This window comes from Mauremys mutica, chromosome 8 (assembly GCF_020497125.1).
Source record: "Mauremys mutica isolate MM-2020 ecotype Southern chromosome 8, ASM2049712v1, whole genome shotgun sequence".
Lineage (NCBI taxonomy): Eukaryota > Metazoa > Chordata > Testudines > Geoemydidae > Mauremys > Mauremys mutica.
In genome coordinates, this window is record NC_059079.1 from 28,751,361 (window position 1) to 28,774,554 (window position 23,194).

General features: G+C 39.4%; 1 protein-coding gene across 4 annotated transcripts in view; it reads left to right on the forward strand.

Annotated features, from left to right (window-relative positions):
• The first annotated feature begins 1,589 nt into the window (after positions 1-1,589).
• The window catches only part of DNAI3 (dynein axonemal intermediate chain 3), a 50,440-nt gene continuing 28,835 nt past the window's right edge, over positions 1,590-23,194 (forward strand). For 2 of the 4 annotated variants that reach the window (XM_045028536.1, XR_006581816.1), the window contains exons 1-6: positions 2,511-2,611; positions 12,120-12,252; positions 14,504-14,545; positions 18,789-18,970; positions 19,555-19,659; positions 22,595-22,741. In XM_045028536.1, coding sequence (XP_044884471.1) covers positions 12,135-12,252; positions 14,504-14,545; positions 18,789-18,970; positions 19,555-19,659; positions 22,595-22,741 — 594 coding nt within the window. In that variant the 5' untranslated portion in view covers positions 2,511-2,611; positions 12,120-12,134. Of the gene's footprint in view, positions 1,607-2,510; positions 2,612-12,119; positions 12,253-14,503; positions 14,546-18,788; positions 18,971-19,554; positions 19,660-22,594; positions 22,742-23,194 lie in introns of those variants that run through there. The other 2 variants (XM_045028538.1, XM_045028537.1) reach the window with 2 other exon arrangements.

Genomic DNA, 23,194 nt, shown 5'->3' on the forward strand with positions numbered 1-23,194 from the left:
GTGACTGCCACTCAGCCCCTCCAGCAGCCTCCTCCCACTGGCAGACTGAATTTCACTGAGGTCCGAGTCCTCCCTGCTTCAGTATTTTTCCTCTTTTTATCTACATCATACCAGATCCCCCAACCAGAAAACAATAGTCCTAAAAACTACTGTGTGATGATCCGAGCCACAGATCAAGTTGCCGCAGCACTTACAGTCCTCTTCCTTATCTGTCACTTTAGAAGAGCAGGAGCCTATTTTAATCTTTCTTTCTCTTCTTGCTCTGGTCCAAAAACGCTATGCAGCCATCTCTTGGTTAGTACACAAGGACACTGTGTTGACAAAAAAAAAATCATACGCTGAAAACAAACCTATATCGGTACTTGCGTTACTAATAGCATCTAGGTAATCAACAGGGAAGATTCTAAATAAACGCCTGTTTTACTTGTCGCTATTATACTGTTTACTTTTTGCATGTCGTTCAGCCTGGACACTCAGAATCAGTTAAGTCATTGTCATTTTTGTTTATCATCCGTTTCCCTTTCAGAGTCCCAGTAAGGTAACGTCTGGCTTGCAAACACTGCAGGGGAATGTTTATTTGTATAACATTTCCATTGGAATTGGATATTATTCACGAACTATAATTTTAAATAAAATTGAATGTTTCTATTGATTTAGCTTGTTTTTATACAATTTAAATTTGGGGCCAAATTTTAACTGAAGTGTTACTTTAAATATGCTTTGCACAAAAAATGTTTACTATAATAATTATATAAATTTTCATGTAGAAGTAAAACACAGGAGATGGGGGTTGTTTTCTTGATATTGCCACTAAATTCCTGTTTGACTTTGGATAAGTCACTTGCCCTCTCTGTGTTCTAGTTTCCTCATCTGAAAATGAGACTAATAATCCTGGTCTATCTCACATAGGTATTGTGAGGATTATTTTCTAATGTTTGTAAAGTGCTTTGAAATTGTTGGAAGAAAAACCTTATAACAAGTGCTGAACTTTTGAGATATATACACACTGTTTCTTGGTATGTAATGTCACAGACAGACTGTTATACAAGATGTTTTGGAATATTATGTATGTACTGTAATACTAGTTCTGTGTCTGACTGGATTTTTTTCCCCAGTGTTCCTGGTTTGGAAGAAAGAATACACTATGTTGTAATTTCCAGTAACAAAATCATAATTACGAAGAGCAGTCTGCGTGGGGCGGGGGAGGGTTGAGCTATGCTGAATGACTCCCATTGACTATAGCTCTGCACAGGCAGTCATCATAAACATCAAATATAATTAACCTATTAAAGTTATTAGCTGGACTTCAAAGAGATAATAATCCTCTTTCTTGAGGATCAGTCACTCCCGAACTAGGATACAAAACATCACTTTGGTACAGCTGCCTAAGGTGAGGGGTAGTTTCAAAAAAGATAGGAACTGCCCTAGGAATGTGTGAATAGTACTGATCTACCTACTTCCCCCTTGCCCAGCCTGTGGCAGACTCAGCAGTGGCAAGAAAGCGTTTCCTTTATAATTACGGGGGGGACGACTGGGAGAGTCACTGGCAGTATCAGCAGACTTAAGAGAAATTAAGACCCTCCTGGTTGTGTGGAAAGGAACACAAGTAAGTAGCACGCCTGTCCCCTAGGTAGTAATTATTATTGTATTGCAGTAACGTCGAGAAGGCTCAATCAAGGGCCACATTGAACTAGATGCTGTACACAGAACAAAAAGATGAACCTTAGAGCTTACAATCAAATAACTCGATCTAAATGATTCTCATGCTTCTCCTACAAATATGTAAGACCAGCACTGAAGGAGGGAGATTTACAGACAAAACCAAAACAAACTATCTCACCAAAGCAGCTAAATTCCCATCCCTATCTGGAGAGACTCATAACAGCCTTAAAATGACCCTAAATCAAGGAGAACCCCAAAACACGGGGGACTTTCAATTTCAGGGAAGGGAACTAGGACATGAGCCGCTTGGGGGGTGGGTGGCAGCTTTAGCAACCGAGGGAGAATCTTGACACAGTTGCAGAGGCTATGTCGGAAGAGCTAGCACAAAAGCATAGGTCTTCCAGCAGCAGCTTGTGGTTAAGGTTTGTGTATGTGTGTGAAGTGTCTCCCTCTCTATGGATAAGCCGCGGGGCAGCAGGTCCGTTCCCCCTGCCTTCACCTTAAACACAGATTGTAGGGATCTGATAACCATCCTTCTCCAGGTGCCTATGCCCCACGCAGGCCACTCCTTTGCTGCGCTGAATAGCCAGAGGAGCCCACACTGCGCCCAGAACAGACTCTTTCTTCAGCCTCCCCAGTGAAGAGACTGCAATCCCCAGCATGCACTGTTCGCCGTCTCACACCGGTGGCTACGAGAATGGCAGCGCACAGCATGCTGGGAATTGTAGTCTTCTCGGTGTCGCCTTTAGAACAGACTTCGTCAGTCTCAGCCAATCGCGACTCCCCTCGCAGGAGGCGGGTTGAACTGGAAGGCGCGTATTGCCTGATAGAATTGTCAGTCCCGCTTGTGTCTCGGCCCTAGCAACAGAAGCATCCTAACGACGCCTGCAGCGTGGCCTGAGGCCCTCTTAGCACAGACCCCAGAGCGGACCCCTGCGCCTGCAGGCAGGTAATGGGGGCCGGAGGCAGACGGGGGTGGAGGTAGCAGCGAGCGCAGGGTGACCATCTGGGAGCCCGGGGGCATAACCCCCCCAGAGGGGTAATCACAGGGGCAGGGCGACCCCCATCCCGACTCAGTGAGAGACACCCCGCCTCCCACTCCCAGCAGCTCGCCCACCAAAACACTCCCCACCCCGGTATGCAGCGCACAGCCTCGGCAGAGAGGGGAGCAAGGGGCTTAGAAATGGTCAGGAGTGATTGGGATGGCAAGAGAAAGCAGTGAAGCCAAAAAGGAGACAGAGGAAAAAAGGCCAAATCAGCAAAGAAAACATATTTGAGAGAGATGGGGAGGGGGAGATTGTAATTAGCATCTAAAATGAGTGACAAAATATGTCCTAAGGAAAAACATAAACACTGTTAAAAGAGGGTGGAAAAGAAGCATCAGGGTAAAGAGGAGAAAGGAAAAGGAGGTAGGAGGAAGCTTCCTTTGGGTGATATTTTGAACCTGTGATTTAATCTAATTTTGGTGGTTTCTAGCAACAGTCACCACAATGTGAAAATGGTTCTGACCCTGGGACCCACACCTAGCCTCCACTTGGACACTATAGAATTTATAACATAAGCCTGTTGTACTGATCATCCTCATTTTCTTTTTGAAAAATTGCAGTGCATGCAGGGAGATGCCCAGTGTGCATTGCAGACTCCACTTAGGGCAAAAATGTACTGTCCACACTCCTCAAGATGAACATGCTGGGACATGTAGATTTCCATGAGCATTTCTGCTCGGAATAAAATGGAGTATTGCATGCCACGGTCTGCAGTCCTAGCAAAGACAGTACCTACAAGGAGGCTGGAAATCTGATTAAAACAGAGCATGGCATGCTGAAACCTGTAGTCAGGATCCCTTGTATTCTCTGGAATTTACCTTGGAATCCACACAGTGCTGCAGGATTGTGCTCTAGAATCTAAGATTTTATTTTACAAATATTATGTTTCTAGTCCTGGTGGTTGCAAAGAAAAGCTTGAAAATGTTAATCAGATATAAGCTGGTGCATTGCAGTTTTCCTGAGACTATAGACACCCAGAAACCATATCTCAGAGATGTGTACACTGATCCCTGCTTCCCAGTGAGATGATTGAGACCTAAATATGACATTTTAAATGTCAACATTTTTACACTGTTGATAATTTTAGCAGAAACATCTAACTCATGTTGCTCAGTCTCTAACTGCCTCCCTATGTCCTCTCAGGTATCAAAGCCCATCAAGCACCTAGTGAGGCCCTGATTCAGGAAAGCATTTAAGCATCTGTTTGACTGCTGTGGAACTACTCACATGCTCAGATGCTTGCTTGGATCAGGGCCTCAATTGCCAAAAAATCTAGTTTAATTCCAAACAACTTCTGTAATGCAGTTATACATTGTCAGTTCATATATGGGGGCATATCAAAACCTGTGTACGGCAGGTTACATCAAGTTAATCAAAATAAACAACACAAGGGCTTCTGTACAAATTTGATCATTCTTAGCTGTTACTGTTAACAATTGTAGCTTCCCCCCAGACAGAAGTGTGCTTTTTAAGTTGCCAGTGTTCCTTTAATTTAGATCTGGTGACACAGACAACAAAATAACAAAGTATGTTTTTGATACTTTGCTGGTACTGTTTTGTTCTGTAGAAGTATATTTGATTATTCTGGTCTTTTAAATTGTAATAAATCAGTTTTAAATTAGTAATACACACAAACATGACCTTAAGTGGTTCAATTAGGCCACTAATTAATCATTCTTCCTTCTCAGTTTAGACAGCATCCCTTGCATTGCTTATAACTAATCACCTTTCTCTTTCTGTGGCACCCAGCAACTTTGTGGATTTGTTTCATAACTCTATTTTTTTTGGTCCATTAAACAATTCAGAGAACATTCTGATCTTCATTTTTCTTCTGAGAGTCTAGGGCTCGGGACTGCACATCGGTTCCATAATGCCAATTAATCTGTAAACTATCAAATACAAAGTTGTCAGATGATGTCTGGTTGGACATTACCAGTTAATATATGATCTTGTTCTGACAACTTGTGCTGAAAATTGACTCCTCATAGTTTCTGAAAGATTTTAGATAGTAAATTACACGTATCTGTGGACATAAACAGCCCGCAGATAAAATGTCTGGTTTATTTAATACTGGGTTTTGTATATTATATTATGTTTTCAATAACTATTCTTTGTATACATGTTTTGTACACTCTGCTGTTATTTTTCAAGTTTAGTGTTCAGGTATTTAGTTAATGAACATGACTATGAAAATATTGCATTTGGGTATTTATAGAGAAATACAAGTAATGGAGTCCTACTTTTATGCAGTATAAGAACTCAGAGAGCTCTCTGTGGGGATAGGAACCGAACATGGACAAAACATTTCTGCTTGACATTAAAAAGTAAACTCTTGGCCTCTTCTGAAAAATTCACAGAGCAAGATTCTTATTTGAATTGTAAGCTCCCCTGGGCAGGAGACATTTCTTTTTATGTGTTTTGTACATTGTTGACCATACTGTCAGTGCTTAATAAAAAGTGACTAACAAAATGTTATTCAAGTAATAGTGGAAGTTGTACTTAACTTGGCAGAATAGATACTTGGCAGGATTGATAGTATCTATTATGGTTTGTGCTACAGAGAAGGTGAGACAGCTTAGTCTAGTGGCTACTGTTCAGGAATGAGAATCAGGAGACCTCATTTTTAGTTTTTGGTCTCTCTCTGACTCAACTTCGTGAGCTGAGGCAAGTCACTGAGGGCCAGATTTTCAAAAGTGTCCTTTAAGTTTGGGTGCCTTGCTTTTTTAATCTAAGACACTATTGTATCTAAACTTGGGAAACCAAATATGGAGGTGTCCAAAGTAGAGGCAAGTCCTGAAAATGTTTGCTTTAGCTTATACACTGTGGACCAATAGTTTACAGGAGACCCTAGCATAATACCAAAGTGAATGTTACAATATTTTAGTCTTTGATTCATGTCAGCTACCCACAGGGGCTCATAAAGGTTAAGGCCTTGATTCTCCGCTGCATTGTACTTTGCACAGTCACATATGTTGCCAAATCAAAATGATAGCATTTTATATCCACGTTGCACAGATGTAAATGGTAGGGGCCTGGTTCTGTTTCCAGTGAAATCTATAGAAGTTTTGCTGTTGAGTTCAGTAGGAATAAGATAAGGCCCTAAGAGTGTCCTAACTACAGACAAACACGTGCCTAGAGAATGACAAATTTTGAGTCAGAACGGATGTATTGTTTTTGAGATTATAAAGGAAGGCTAATTAGATTTTTTTCCTAACTATATTGTAATAAATGTATGTCCATCTGTCTCCCAGCTGGTCCCTACGCGGCATCTGTGGGTTCCAGATTTGATCCCCATCACTCAACTCAGTTACATTTCACATTCTCACCCACCCCACAATCTTCCTGCCAACCCCTCACTTGTCTGTATGACCTCTCAGTACAGAGGATAAAGGGGGGAGAATTAAACCGGAGAGATTTTTAAAATTTATTTTAAAGAGATTTGTTTGTGAACTCTTGTTCTCAGCACAGTAGCTTTAAAGTCAAGCAAAATAATGTAATAAGGGGATGTCTTATACACTATTATGCTTTGTAAGTTGCTTTCTTAAAATAAGTCATGTGATTAATCTCAGATATTTCAGTGTTTCCTCTATTCATGTGACTTATGGTTTTGATTACTCACTAGAAACAAATCAAAATTTCCAATCTGGATTTATTTCAATGTTGAATAAGGAAGTGGTGAGATAAGGGAATGTGACTGTACTAAATATTCAGTGGTTCATCTTGCCCTCCAGTTAATTTTCAGAATTACTGTCTGCTTTGTTTGTGTTGGAAAACATTCTCTCTTTCATTCAGGGGCTTCAAGCTTCTGGCTCAAGTTAGAGCAGCAATAGGATTCCTTTGTGGGATCAGGACCACAGACAGTGCCAGTGGGCAACAGTTGTTTTAAATTTACAATGGTATGGATCAGTAGTGACTTTCTGTGTGTAAGAAAATTGATCTGTATACTTGCATTTGTCAATCTTGCGCTTTCCTTTATTGTGTGCCATGCAGGATTTTTTTGTAGGGCTGTGCTTGGAGGTTTTGACAACATTTTCTCTGTCTTTTTAGCCAAATCTTTAGCATAATATGCCCATAAAGATAGATTGCCTTTCTTCTTGTCTTTTGGAGCAGCATAGAATCATTCTAATTAGACAGTCCCAACATATTTTAAAAAACACAGAGGTTAAAATGTGTCTCAGAACTGTAAGATAACCACATTACTCAATGCAAAGCCTGGATTCAAGAATATAGATAGGCAAGAATCAATGAGTACATTTTATGCACAACATAAATATATTTCTATATATAGGAAAGCAGTTGGAAAGTGAGTTTAGTTGTATATTAGCAATCTTCAGTAGAAATTATTATGGACAAGTTTCATGATATCAAATTAAGATTGAGTAAACATGTGGTAAAACCTTGAATCCTTCACTTTAGAGTCATTCCATGTAAAATTAGTAAATATGTTTCTTCTCAGAATGTGATTCAGTTGTAAGTCCTTGTTAATTCTCATAAAATGGCAGCTCCAGAACTGCAGTGGTTTCAGAGTTCTGGAACATTAACCCATCTTGTGCAAGTGCGGTTATGACTTATGGTAAAAGTAAGTGGTTTATATTTATACAACTCATGAATGGATTTAAGCAAGGGGACCATATTTGCACTAATCAGTCATGATTAATAATTTCTTAAATGCCGGTGTTGCCCATCACCTGTCATTCCCGTACTCTGATAAAAGAGGAAAAATAGATTATTTCTAGATTATAGTTTTCTAGTTTGTTCATGGTGAAACAGAAAACAGGGGGAGGGGATCCCAAATATTGTAAAAAAAAAAATTAAAGTTAAGCCTGACCTGACTCCCATTGAAGTCAATGACAAAATATATATTGATTTCTGTGGCAGCTGGATTAAGCCCCAAATCTAGAATAATAGATGACCAGTTCTTCTTCTCTTCGCTAGCAGCTGCCTCCAAATTAAAATTTTACATGTTCTGTCTGTGTAGAGCAGAATATGATATTTGATTTCTTATTCCTTCTAGAATGATTTAAGAGTAGTTGGCATAAAAAAGAGAAGCACTAAGTTTCTCAATGTGGGGAGCAAAATAATTAAAGGATCATCCTAACTTTTAGTTTAAGTTACAAACACACACATCTAGACATTTCTTTTAACGTACGAACTAGGGCTGTTGATTAATCGCAGTTAATTCACGTGATTAAAAATATTAATTGCAATTTTAAAAATTAATCATGATTAATCGCAGTTTTAATCGCACTGTTAAACAGAATACCAATTGACATTTATTAAACTTTTTTGAATCTTTTTCTACATTTTCAAATATATTGATTTCAATTACAACACAGAATACAAAGTGTACACTGCTCACTTTATATTATTTTTATTACAAATATTTGCACTGTAAAAATGATAAAAGAAACAGTATTTTTCAGTTCACGTCGTACAAGTACTGTAGTGCAATCTCTTTATCATGAAAGTGCAACTTACACACGTTGATTTTTTTTTTGCTACATAACTGCACTCAGAAACAAAACAATGCAAAACTTTAAAGCCTACAAGTCCACTCACTCCTACTTATCGTTCAGCCAATCGCTAAAACAAATAAGTTTGTTTACATTTATGGGAGATAATGCTGCCCACTTCTTATTTACAATGCAGTGCTGCCCAGATGATTCAGGGGGCCCGGGGCAAAGCAATTTCGGGGCCCCCTTCCATTAAAAAAAGTAGCAATACTGTAGAATACTTTATTCTCATGGGGGCCCCTGCGGGGCCTGAGGCCTGGGGCAAATTGCCCCCCTTGCCCCCCTCTCTGGGAGGCCCTGTTACAATGTCACCAGAAAGTGAGAGCAGGCATTCACATGGGACTTTTGTATCCGGCATGGCAAGGTATTTACATGCCAGAGATGCTAAACATTTGTATGCCCCTTCATGTGTCAGCCACCATTCCAGAGGACATGCTTCCATGCTGATGATGCTTGTTAAAAATATAATGTGTTAATTAAATTTGTGATTGAACTTCTTGGGGGAGAACTGTATGTCTCCGGCTCTATTTTACCCGCATTCTGCCATATATTTCATGTTATAGAACTCTCAGATGACGACTCAGCACATGCTCATTTTAAGAACACTTTCACTGCAGATTTGACAAACGCAAAGAAGGTACCAATGTGAGATTTCTAAAGATAGCTACAACACATAACCCAAGGTTTAGAATCTGAAGTGCCTTCCAAAACCTAAGAGGGATGAGGTGTGGAGCATGCCTTCAGAAGTTTTAAAAGAACAACACTCCAATGCAGAAACCACAGAACCCGAACCACCAAAAAAGAAAATCAAAGTTCTGCTGGTGGCATTTGAATCAAATGATGAAAATGAGCATGCGTCAGTCCGCACTGCTTTGGATTGTTATCGAGCAGAACCCGTCATCAGACACACGTCCTCTGGAATGTTGGTTGGAGCATGAGCTTTTGTGGGTGAATACCCACTTTGTCGGATGCATGTAGTGGCACTGCATGCATCCGACTAAGTGGGTATTCACCCACGAAAGTTCATTCTCTAATACATCTGTTAATCTATAAGGTGCCACGGAACTCTTTGCTGCTTTTACAAATCCAGACTAACACGTCTACCCCTCTGATACATGAATCTTTAGCTCACCTGGCATGTAAATATCTTACGATGCTGGCTACAACAATACCATGCAAACACCTGTTCTCACTTTCAGATGACATTTTAAACAAGAAGCAGGCAGTGTTATCTCCTGCAAACGTAAACAAATTTGTTTGTCTGAGTGATGGGCTGAACAAGAAATAGGACTGAGTGGACTTGTAGGCTCTAAAGTTTTACATTGTTTTATTTTTGAATGCAGTTATTTTTTGTATATAAATTCTACATTTGTAAGTTCAACTTTCATGATAAAGAGATTGCACTACAGTACTTGTATGAGGTGAATTGAAAAAAAACTGTTTCTTTTGTTTTTTACAGTACAAATATTTGTAATAAAAATAAATATAAAGTGAGCACTGTACACTTTGTATTCTACATTATAATTGAAATCAATATATTTGAAAATGTGGAAAATATCCACAAATATTTGAATAAATGGTATTCTATTATTAACAGTGCAATTTATCATGATTAATTTTTTTTAATCACTTGACAGTCCTAGTACAAACCATTTTAGGCTTCTTAAAATACCTTCTTTAAGTTTTTCCCCTGGGAAGTCTCTGATATTGTTTTATTTTATTTAAATCTCACCTACGTTCAGTCTCAGGTCGTTTTTGGTGAATATGCTGTCTGTCCAAAGAACGCTGGAGGGACCTCCCTTTAGAGCTCATCAGTGTTGTATCATGGCCCTCCCTCTGCCCCATGATATGAGTGCAGGGCCTTTCTTTTATTACTATTAATATTGTGGTAGCACCCAAAATGTACTAGGTGCTATGCAACCACTTATGACAATATGGTCCTTGCCTCAATTAGCTTACAGTTCTAAAAACTAGTTTCAAATTTATATGCCCACGTTATAGAGACCTGTGGCACAATGCAACTGCCACTCCAGCCTTCATTACTTATGCTTAAATCTTCTGGTTGTTCACTAGTAATATCTGACCTAAGAAAGCCTGGACCAATCTGGTTGTAAAAACTGCTAGTTAATTGGATGCTATGTGTATGTTTTCCACATGGTGCTGCAACTGTGTTTCATGTTTTTTTTGTTTTGTTTTGCCTTGTCTTCCCTGGCCCATACTGCTGGCAGGATTCTTTATTTATGTCAAGCAGAATAGACCCTTCTTACAACCTGTGATCTCTGCTATTCTAATTGTTTTTTAATATTATAATAATTTTCATTATACACGTAAAAAGCTCTGTTGGACTATTTCAATGGAAAAGAAGGCAGAAGCAGAAAGCTGTTTTCTTGTGATTCCTGTATGTATTATGACTATGGTGACCACGCTGAAGCAGAAAAAAAGAGCCTCTATACTTCTTTCCTAAACTCTCCCCCTATCCTTTGTGAAGGAGAAGTGGGAGGGAATAAGGAGAATAAAATAAGCCAGACAGCCACTGGTTGAGCCTCCAGATGTGTGTAGAGAATAATGAAGTCAAAGAAGAAATGTGTGTGACTGTATGTTGTAACTAATTGTACAGTTGTTCAAGTTTGCCCTTAATGGTGTCAAACTAAAAAGTCAATTGAGACAAGTGGCCAGTTATTCTGAATTTACAGTGGTGGGAATGAGAACAGAATCTGGGCCTAGGTCTTTTTCACACATTCAGCCTCATGTGTGATTTGGGGATATTTGAGGTTGAGGTCCCAGGCTAGGCTGAAGGAAAACAGTGCTGGCAATGTCCAGCAATTGAAATGCTATGGACTGTTAATTGACAATGAGGAAAAAAATGATGAACAGCAAAACCAGCATGGTTTGCTTGAGTCAGTGAGTCTTGACTAAACTACCTACAAATCCCTAATTTTCCCCTGTGATAAAGAAAACTGTGGTCAGGGAATGGCATATCATTTAACTGGTCATGGTATCTTCTCTGATATTATCTTCACTGTACTGGAATTTGCTCCTGTGGAACTGGAATCCTCCAAAGATGGGAGTTACCTGTCTTCAAGAAGTTTAGGTGAGAGGAAGGAGTGAGACACTGAAAACTATAGGTAGCACAGTTTTATTCAGTGTGAGCTGTGTTGAGATAGTAGCGCCAACAAATTCTAGCTCGAATAAAAATACAGATAAATATCTCTTTGGTAATACTCTGTACATTACTTTTGACAAAAATGCTGTGTGCAGCTATGCTCCTGCCTATGTTTAAAAACACTGGAACAAATAATTACGTCTGTGATACTCCACATGTTCCATGAAGACTGTAGCAAAAGTACACAGCTTTGTTTGTGCGTGAAACCTACTCTCACTATGTTATTTACCTTTTTAATTATTCAGACCTGGAACCATCAATATTATAAATAGTCTACGAAAGGCTTGTCTACATGGCACAGCAGCGTGCGCAAGAGGATGTAATTTCTAAACTGTACTGCATTGCACGCCAACTGGCCCATATACGCACTGCTAGCACACATTAAAAGTTCCCTAGTGACCGCCCTACATTAAACACACTATTGAATTTTTACTGCCAGATAGTGTGCAGCGTACTGGCGTGCTTTAAAAATCACACACCTTTAGCACACACTGCTGTGCTATGTAGACATGCCCTAAAACAGAAGCAACAGCATTTTCCAACTGTAAAATGCCATGTCAAAAGTACAGTAAGTTTGGGGCATAAACGTTTAGACAGTTCCTTTAGACATGGATGAAAAATACTTTAATGATAATCTGTATAAATGTAAGCCTTGGCCAAACTTCTCATTTTGGCCAGCAGCAGACTTGACCCGTTGATTACAATATATTCATGCTCTATATAATATCTTTCCAGACAGAAATCTTAAAAATGTTAGAAAGTCCAAAATCCAGCAAGACCTCTGCTCTAAGTGCCAAAGGCTCAGTAAAGAAACTTAAAGAAGAAACCAAAGCTAAAGGATCAGCCAAAGGCAAGCGAAAACAGCTTGGTATGTATGATACTACAGAGGTAAAGAAAGATGTTGCCTAGATTTACATGGCAGCTACTTACATTGCTTGGGCTAAAATGTTACAAATATACTAAGTACATTAAAACTCACTAATTTGCACCAATGACTGGGAGACCTGTTAGGAATTATTACAATTTTGTGAATTAGCAAGTAAGTGACCAAAACACAAGCACCATGGACATTACATCACACAATTGACTATATTCATTTAGAGAAACATAATTTAGATTTACTATGTGGCCTAGTGGATAGAGCACTGGACTAGGACTTAGGAGACCTTTTTTCTATTCCCAGCTCTGCCACTGGGCTGATGGGTGACCTTGGGCATGTAACATTACTGCTCCGTGACTCAGTTTCCCCAGCTATAATGTGGGAGTAATGATGCTTATCTCCTTGTAATGCATTTTGAGATCAACCATTGAAAGGCTCATGAGAGCTAAGTATGATTGATTATTATTGCTTTATGATGAAGACAGAGGTTTAAGTACAGGGAAATACTGAGGTATCTCAGGTGCCACTGTGCAGAAAATGTTCAGTGTTTAATATTTAATAGTGACCACCACCAATGTACTATCATTTTTTTTAAATATTATGAATTCTCACTGTAATAATATGTAACTTTACTGGAGCGCTCTGGTATTATATCTCAGCTGAGAAGTGGGGAGAGAGAGTTAGCAAAGTGCAGGTTAGTGAGGCTCTTCTGTATATTGTAAGGAAAGAGTTTCTTCAGTGGTCTAGGCAAATTCACCCAAGAGGTCACAATGTGCTATCAAGATGAGTGTCAAAATTGGACTCCGTGTGCTGCTGCACTGTTCTAAGGGGAGTTGGGCTGCAGTCACGTCTGGAGAGGGCCAGCTGACCACAGCAGAAACCAGAAAGGAAACACACCTCAGTGAATGGTATCAATAAAAACCTTTTCAGCTAAAACAATTATCAATACTATCAACAACAGGTCAGCACCCCAGGCTAGGTATGGACCAGGGTCAGTTCATGAGTGTAGACTGGAGGCCTGTGTCCCCAGCCCAGGAAGGACTGAAACCACACCCAGAGTCCGGATCAGGGCCTTTTTCTCAGGGCTTCACTTGTTATTCAAACACAAAACTCACAAAGTAACACTAAACAAAGCTATTCCCCAGTCCTTCTTCTGGCCATCTGCCTGGGGCTATGTCTATACCTTAGAGCCTATGCCAGCACGGCTACATCAGCATATGCTGGCCTAGCCCCCAATGTAGACACAGTACACACCAACAGAAAGGGGTTTTCCAACTGGAGTAGGAACACCACTCCCCAAACGACATTAGCTATGCTAGCAGAAGCACTCTTCTGTCAACATAGCTGTGTCTGCTGGTCTCTGGTCTGGTCCTTGGGATCTCTGGTGCCCGCAGTCAAGTGCTGAAGCGCCTCTTGTGCAGAAGCCTCCACCAAGTGTCCTCTCTCCTCGGCAGTCAACCTAGAATGAGCTGGGCTGCTCCCTTTTATACTGAGGCAGCAGTTGGAGCATGCCCATCATGGTCTGGGGGGCAGGACTTTGGCTGCCCATAATGTGGGGTTAACCCTTTCTTGCCTAGTGCAGGGTATGCACACCCTCCCAATCATTATGTCTAATGAGTGCTACGCAGCAGAGCAGACAATGCCAGACCATTAATCCCTTCCTGTCCTGACCCATTGTAGAGTTTGTAACCATCACATAAGCTCAGGGATACATAATGACTCCTGAAGCTCCATACCCACTCCACCACTCTTTAGAAAGATGCAACATCGGCTCCTCTGAATACTAGCCAGCTCTACTGATCAAAGTGTTTAGGGGGACTTGGCCATTTACCATCCCATTCAGTCATGACCATGTCTGGGTGGCAAGTTACCCAGGGGATGCTATCAGGTAGCGTGCTGTGACTGCATTTGTGCCACAAGGTGGGAGATTTCCTCTTTGGTGTCTTGAGCATCTGTTCACAATAAACATGAATTTTACGTTTCTCTCAAAATTCAAAGAAAAACCAATGCCTCCTTAAAACACATTCAGACACTCATTCGAATAGGATTCGGTAGTTTCTTTCGTAAAATCTACGTTGAATAGAAAGTGTATTGTGCTGCCTCTTCACAGGTTAGATTTTATACATTATAAAGAATGTGTTGCCACTTGTGTATGTTATGAAATTAAAGATTATACAAGGATAACTAATGTATTAGAATTTTTTAAATGCCACCTTAACATCATGTTATTGTATTTCAGGTAAAAAAGATGAGGAAGAGGACATATCTATGGCTAGCATAGGTAAGTTCCATTACTGATCAGGATTTACAGTAACAATTTTAGAATATTTTACAGCACCCATAATCACTGAGGTTAATAATGTAGAAGAATAAGGAAAGATGAAGAAAAGTGGATGAGAAAGAATTAGAAACGATGAAAGAGTACATCTGCCTGAACTAACTAGTAAAGTATAACTGTCTGATCAGCAGGCAGCTTGGTGTGGAGTGTTGGATAGGAATAGCTTTCCCAACCTAGGAGCCTGTGTTATCAGGAGTTGAAAAGAGGAGACGACAGCTTGTGCTGAAGAGAGCAGTGGTTGTTAAGGGGAGGTGAAGTGTATTTACCAGATGATATTATTGTAAATTACCTGCAGTCAAAAGAAAAACTTTAATGTTTAAACAAAATATTTAGATTTCCTTTAATCATTGTTAAACCATTCTTAAATCTGGTTGGAAATTGATTTACAGTCCATTTCACTGGGGTCTACCATTACCAGCACTACAAATAGGAGCCAGTTTCAGCAAGGGAGTGGCTTGCAGAATTAGGTACAGAAATTCCAATTGCCATTTAAAAACTTCTAAAAGAATTGACGTCAACCACTTCTCCTTGGTGGATATTTTTACGCTTAGATATTGAGTAAGATGAGTGCAATTTTTGTTTTTAATAAGTTAAGTCTAGATATGTTCACTTGTCTTAAATATTGTAGGGTTTTTCACACTTTTCTAGAGCCCTCTTGTTATGCATTCTTTTGGACAGATTTTGCAGTTTTTGACGTCAATTGAAAATTTGCCTGAGAAAAGACTACCTGGTCAGGCTCAATAGGTTACATTGTCAGTTGGATGTACTGGCATTTACTGGTGCAGCTTTCATTGCTAAAAGCAGTTGTACACCTGAGACATCTTGTGGCAAATTAGAATATACTCCTCACCAGAGGATTTTATAAAAAAAGGCATGAATCACTTCTTTCCCCCAAGTAGCATATTATTCAGTATTACATGCTGATGGACGGAGGTAAAATTACATGGTCTTATAAGTTTCACCTAAGCTGGGGTAAGTTGTGTCTGCTTTTAATAAAGACAGAATATTCTAGTTTTTCAGATGATATCAATGTTATGTTTATGATGTTCCTGGAAAGTCATCAAGAGAAACAAATAAGAATTGTAGCTCCACCTAGTGGCGAACAATAGAAGAAAAAATTGATATCTGTATGACTTAGTTTATATAGAATTCTAGTATTTGGAAATGCAAAAGATCCTATTCTCTAAGGATATTGTCTCTGCAAGAGTCTCATTCCTGGTTCTTAGCTCCTTAGCATAAAACTAGCAAAATTCCCTTTGCTCTTTAGGGATTTTTGGCCCCTGAGGATAGTGGTAGCAGGTTAAAGTGTGAACTGTGGGCACAGGGCACAAACTTTATAATAGTATAATAAACAAACAGGAACCAATGTCCCCAAAACTAAGACTCTTCTAAAAATTCACCACTAAAAATACAAGGTGATTCCAAACAAATAGTACAACATTTGTGGTGTGTGGTAATAGAAGGGTTTCATTTGCACTTACTGGGGTTGACCTGCAAAATGTGTTTGTATCTTTACTACTCATGAGTAATGTCACCATCCCAAAGTCATGCTGATAGTACCTGTTTACAGCGATGACCCATTTTATATGTCTGTGATACATTATTTCATTTATATTTCAGTATATAGGAAGTACATATATACAGTCATATAGAATATCAGGGTTGGAAGGGACCTCAAGAGATCATCTAGTCCAAACCCCTACTCAAAGCAGGGCAAATTCCCACTTTTTTTTTTTAACCCCAGTTCCCTAAATGGCCCCCTCAAGGATTGAACTCACAACCCTAGGTTTAGCAGGCCAATGCTCAAACCACTGAGCTATCCCAACTATTTACATTCTATCCAAAGCCAACAAGCAGACAATGCAATTCAGGAAGCACCAGTGTCACACAATAGTGCCCTTGCATATCATCGGTAGCAGCAAAGAGTAGCAGATTTGGCCTCTCTGGCCCTCCCTCATGACACATGGAGTGATGAGGCCAAAACTGAGTGATTGGCACCACAACCTGGTGCACAGGGTCAGGAGGCCAAATCAGAGTGAGCACACTGGGCAGTGGGCCGGCCAGTGCTGCTGGGCCGGCCAGTGCTGCTCCTTCTTGCTGCTTCTATGGGGCAGGCTCCTATACCAGGGCTCCCTGCAGGGGCCTGTCCAGCCTTATCCCACTTCCAGAAGCCTGTGTTCCCCCCTCAAGGAATGACACTGCACCTGGGTGGGCCGGGCTGGAAGGTAGGGGCTGAGCATGATGCAGACTTGGTGGGCTAGATGCTGGGGCCCAGTGGCAGCAGTGGGGATGGCTCCACAGGGATTACTGGTGCATACCATGTCAATTTCTGGGGGCACCCTTGGTGTCACATACTCATGGTGAGCTACATCACTTAACAAATGGGTCCATCATATTCTACATTAGCTTCAGCTTTTGAATGGATGTAAGGTGTAGCCTCATCCCATGTAGAACTTACTACAGTCATCCTATCTAGAAATGACAAAGGCATAGATTATAGTGCCAAATCTGTCTTTGAAGACACAGTCAGAGTTCTAGTCAATGTTCTTTGATTATCTAAAAGCAGATAGGAACCTAACAAGAGTCACACTTTAGTAACAAATGATGGATACATACTCTCAATCAAAGGGTCTGATATAATCTTTGTCATATGCTCTGGTTGTCTCCCTTGGCCAGCCATTGCCACCTCAGTTTTATCTGGTTTGAGTCTCAATCAGTTTGCTCTTATTCATGCTTCAATCTCACCCAGTAACTGAGAATAGACTCAACTGCACCCTAGACAGGATGAAATGGAGATGAGGGTCCTGATTTAGAAAAGCATCACTGTTCAGGACAGTACATAAACCTGTGCTTAAAGTTAAGCATGGGCTTAATTGCTGTCCTGAATAGGGATAGACTCGGACTTTCCTCAATCAGGGCCATAGAGCTGGAAGTCATTAGTATATTGAAAGCATTTCAGTCCATGCCTCTTCACTAACCCTCCTAATGGCTTCATGCACAATGAACAAGATGTATGAGGTGACAGAGAGGAAGCCTGCGCCACCCCATATGAGAGAACCCATGAGGCAGAAGAGCAATTGCCTAACACTGGGTGCACAAAGCTAGCACAGGGCAGCTCTGTCTAAACCCAGTTTGGTCTTCACGTGAGTTAACAAAACCTCATAATTAACTGTAGCAAAGACTGATGGCAAATTTGACAATATCAGTATGGACACCCTGTCCTTATCCACTGCCTGAAGGCCATTGACCAATGTAAATATTATAGTCAAAGCCCAGAATGACAAGGGTTTAGGAAGTCAGAGGCATCAAGATACTATGAGTTGTCTTGCCGCAACCTTTTCCATAATCTCAAACAAACATTAACAATTAGATACAGTCACTAATTACAGATTATCAGCATCTAGACTGGATTTTGATCAGAGAACATACACGTGCTACCTTAAGAGCACTTGGTCCTCTGTTCTCTTCAAGGTAGTATTGGCCATCTCCTCTAGCAAAGGACCAGTATTTCCCTACTGGCCGTCACTAGCTAGGAATAAGACCAAATTACAGGTTGTGGAATGAAGTTTCCCCAGCATATTACTGAGCAACACTGAACAAAACTCAAGCAGCATTTGTCCCCTCCATATATTACTGTGGTTTTATAGATGCAGATGTTTTGGTCTGAATACTGTAAATTTTATCCAGTGATACAAGATTTCCACACTCCAGGAAGGATTCTCTTCAGCCAAAGAATAGACATAACTTAGATTTACCACACTATCCACCACCTTAAAGAAATCAGCTGATCATTATTTTGTGAATGCTAGATTAGCAGCAAATAAATGTTTCTTTGCTATCCACACAGCCAATTCCTAGCACAAAACTTCTGCCTTAGCATAGGATGATTGTGAATTCATTCTTCTGTTTTCTTGAAAGATTTTATTTTAAACAACATATATTGATTATGCAAAATGTGTTAGGCACTGACTTTTACAACATGAAGACCATGTTATCTTTCCATATTGAATTTACAATCTATGCCACCAAATGTACCAAAAACTGTAAGTACAGCGGTTCAGAGGTGTCATATTACTAGCAGTAAGAAAGATTTAGAACTGTTAAGGACATACCTCCTACACTGTCAACCCCTTTCAAGGAAAACACTATTTTTGTTCACCCTCCAACTTTGCCTTACCTTTTCTAGGCCACCCAGAGATCTTTCCATTAGTTTTCACTGAAAAGACACAGGAAATTTTAAATTGTCGAATTAATGAAGATATCACAGAAGAAAAACCTTACAAACTTCTGAAAAAAGAGGAGATAATTCAGGACATGAAGACAAGAGCTGCAGTCTCCGATTTCCACCCAGTCAAAAAAATAGTCCTAGTACGTAACCCCTTTTTTTCTAACTTTAAAACTTAAAACCCTCATACCATGTACTTTCAGTGGTAAGGCCCATCCTCATCTGTCCATCTGTGAATACTCAAGGAAAACGTATTTTCATTACAATTTTTCATATTCATATATAAGCCTTAAAAAGAAATGTAAAAGGGAATAATTATTAGTATATTACAAAATAGAAATAAGTCTAGTTATGCCTTTGGATATGTCCTTGCAATTTTCATTGAAGTCAATGAGAATTGTACACATACATGTGAGGGCAAAACAGCCCTCTGTACTTGTAAATTTTTACAAATTCTGACCCTGATCATCCACCACTAAAGTTAATGATAACTTTGCCATTGACTTAAATGAGCATAGGATCAAGCTTTTTTTGTACATTACTTGCTTTCTGCTTTCCAATAGCTAGCTACAGTTCTTTGCATTTAAGAATTGTTTTTTCCTCAGGATTGTGTTTTCTGGTATTGACTACTTAAATATCTAATTCACAATTTTACACATCTTAGATTAATCTATCAGTTGTAATTGGAAGTTGAATGCATGAAACCTTTCTGTTCTTATTCATGCAGGAATATCCAGGGGAAGAACTTCTGATAGTTTTAGATACAGAGTTCAAATATGGACAGAACTTTTATCTTGTTGCAACGGAAGAGGCCAAGGAAAGCTTTTTAAATGTAAGAAAATCAAAACACATCTTCACATTATTCCACATACTTAAAATAACTCACAGTGCAACAGTCACACACACACACACACACACACACTTTGAGATCTGTATTTAGGGTGACAAGACAGCAAGTGTGAAAAATTGGGACAGAGGGTGTGGAGTAATAGGAGCCTATATAAGAAAAATCCCCAAATAGCGGGACTGTCCCTATAAAATTGGGACATCTGGTCAGCCTATCTGTATGGTCTCTTCTTCTCTTTGATTCCCATCCATCAGCTCACCAGCAACCATGGGGCCGAATGAAGTTTTTCCATCACTTTGTATCAGCTTCACAGCCTTATTCATCACAGTGTTTATCCAATACATCCTCAGTTTTCCTCTCTTTCTAGTTGCTTGCACTCTGGTACATATCACCTCATTTGGTATCCTTTCTGAGTCCATTCTTGACACGTGTTCAAACCATTATAGTTGTCTTTCTTGGCTCTTCTGTAACAGCATTTATTTCTTGCCCTAGCGATGTTCTTAGCACATAATTTTTTATTTTCTGCAGTCTTGAATCTCTCAGTATTCCTCTCTGCTAGTTCATTTCTACAGTCACTCTCTTATGTTCATCAGCTTTCCTCATACATCAACATTCTGACCCATACTGCAATATCAGCACAGTTGTCTCATATACACTGATTTTAATTTTTTATTGAAATGTCTTTAGCCTTCCAGATCTTACAGTTTTAGGAATGCAATAGTGGCTAGTCTGATTCTTCTTTTTGTGTCATCGATACAGATCTTGTTCAATGACATGAAAAGAAGATCTGTATTGAACACACTTATAAATAAAGCACTCTACTTGCAAGAATTTTACACTTGAAGTTAGTCTTAACATGCAAAATATACCTATAATTTATACTGAAAAGAGTTTGCATGAAATTCCAACTCCATTGTCAATGGGATTTTTGGCATTGACTTGATTGGTGTCAAGATTACCATTTCTCATAAAACTGGTAATCACACATGCAAAATCTCTAGGTTTCCAGATTAGACACATTTCAGTAAGAGATTATAATTAATGAGCTAAAGACTCTTCAAAGGAAGAATATCTATTCAACGAATTGTACTTAGAAAATATATTTTTGAATGCAAAACATTAAAGGAAAACATTAATCTTGTAACTGAAAGTCACATTTGGTTTTGATTTTTTTTCTACTGTTGTTACAAGGAGCACGTAAAATTATTATAACTGAAAGATTAGAGAAAACTGTGCTTATTTTCATTGCAAACATTTTTATATAGTCATTTAGAGTCTGCTTTTGCAAATATTTGTACACATGATTTCAGTAGGCCTATTTATTTGCCTGAGGTTATTAACATGCTTACGTGTTTGCAGGATTGGAACCTTAATTAGTGAGGTCTCAGTTCTGCAATGCACTGTGTACTGGAGCACCACTGTGTGGACCCCTGTGACCTTCCAAGTTCAGTATACTGCAGGATCAGGCCCTTAGTCATTTTCTCCTTTTGTTCCTGTGCATCTGTCACAGCAGCAGGGGAAGGGAAAAAAACATTTTAATAGAAAATAAAATAGTGATTGTACATAAGAATAGCCATATTGTGTCAGACCAAAGGTCCATCTACCCCAGTATCCTGTCTTCCAACAGTGGCCAGTGCCAGGTGCTTTAGAGGGACTGAACAGAACAGGTATCAGAACAGGGAGTGGCTGGGTCATTACACAAAGTAAAACCTATTTCCCCATGCTAATTTTTCCCCTACTGTTACTCACACCTTCTTGTCAGCTGTTAGAAATGGGCCATCCTGATTATCACTACAAAGGTTGTTTTTTTTCTCCTGCTGATAATATCCCACCTTAAATAATTACCCTCGTATAGCCTCTGTGTATATATATCTTCCTACTATATTTTCCACTGCATTCATGGGTTTTAGCCCACGAAAGCTTATGCTCAAGTAAATTTGCTAGTCTCTAAGGTGCCACAAGTACTCCTCATTCTTCTTGCTGATACAGAGTAACACGGCTACCACTCTGAAAGGTATCATCAAGTGATTCATCCCTTGTTGCCCATTACCAGCTTCTGGCAACAGAGGCTAGGGACACCATTCCTGCCCATCCTGGCTAATAGCCATTGATGGACCAATCCTCCATTAATTTATCTAGTTCCTTTTTGAACCCTGTTATAGTCTTGGCCTTCACAACATCCTCTGGCTAAGAGTTCCACATGTTGACTGTGTGTTGTGTGAAGAAATACTTCACTTTGTTTTAAACCTGCTGCCTGTTAATTTCATTTGGTGGACCCCTAGTTCTTGTGTTATGAAAAGGACTAAATAACACTTGCTTATTTACTTTCTCCACACCAGTCATGACTTAATAGCTATCATATTGCCCCTTAGTCGTCTCTTTCCAAGATGAAAAGTCACAGTCTTATTAATCTCTCCTCATATGGAATCTGTTCCATCTCCCTAATAATTTTTGTTGCCCTTTTTTGTACCTTTTCCAATTCCAATATATCTTTTTTGAGAAGGGCAACCACATCTGCACACAGTATTCGAGATGTGGGCGTACCATGGATTTATATAGAGGCATTATGATAATTTCTGTCTTATCCCTTTCCTAATGATTCCCAACATTCCGTTAGCTAATTACAAGGGACTCAGGAGCAGGTGGAGTACATGAAACCACTTTAAACTCATTTTTAAAAACGGACTTGCTTTTAAATTGACAGTGTCCCTTTAATATTTATTGGAAAATTCATTGCTAAAAGGACAGGACCTAATCCTCCAAATCTTTACTCCTGTGAGTAAAGCCGGATTGACTACATTGAGACTATTTGTGTGAATAACAATTGGCAACACTGAATTTTATCTACATTGAAATAATATATTTATGTTTATATATGAAAAACTATAAATATAGTCTTTGTAATTACTTTGTCTTATAGCCTCCAGAGGCAGTGGAAGAAGAAGGAGAGACTAAAGAAGGAATGACAGAGGAATACATTTATAAGCCTCCTGTCCGCAAACCTTGGGTCTCCCTTGGCAGTGAAAAGGAAATTGAAGAAGAATCAGTTAATGAATCTCTTAGAAAGGTCAGAAATTATAGATGTCATTCAATCAAAGTCATATTCTCACACAAATTCTCTGTTAAAATAAAATTAAAGAAGTTCTTTAAATGAACAGAAGGCAGAAAATTTAGATTTATGCCTGAAATTCTTGTGGTCATCCCAGTTTTGACTATGATCTTGTCAGATACTACAGCAAAGGAGAGCTGGAACTAGCTAGACCTCTAAAAAAAACTGAAAGTGCTGTAGGAAGAGATTCTGATGTTTTCCTTTTCCATTTAAGTCCATACATGATCCAATGCCCTAGACTGTAATGAGGCACTCTGCTGCTGGAGATGTAAATCAGAAGTCATGGCCACTTGTGGACATTAAGCATCCCCATCCCCATTTCTAAGGTTTGGGGTGGTAGTTTTGATATCTTTGCCAAATAATTACAATTTAGATAATTGCAATTATTTTCTACTTACTTAAAATCCCAAT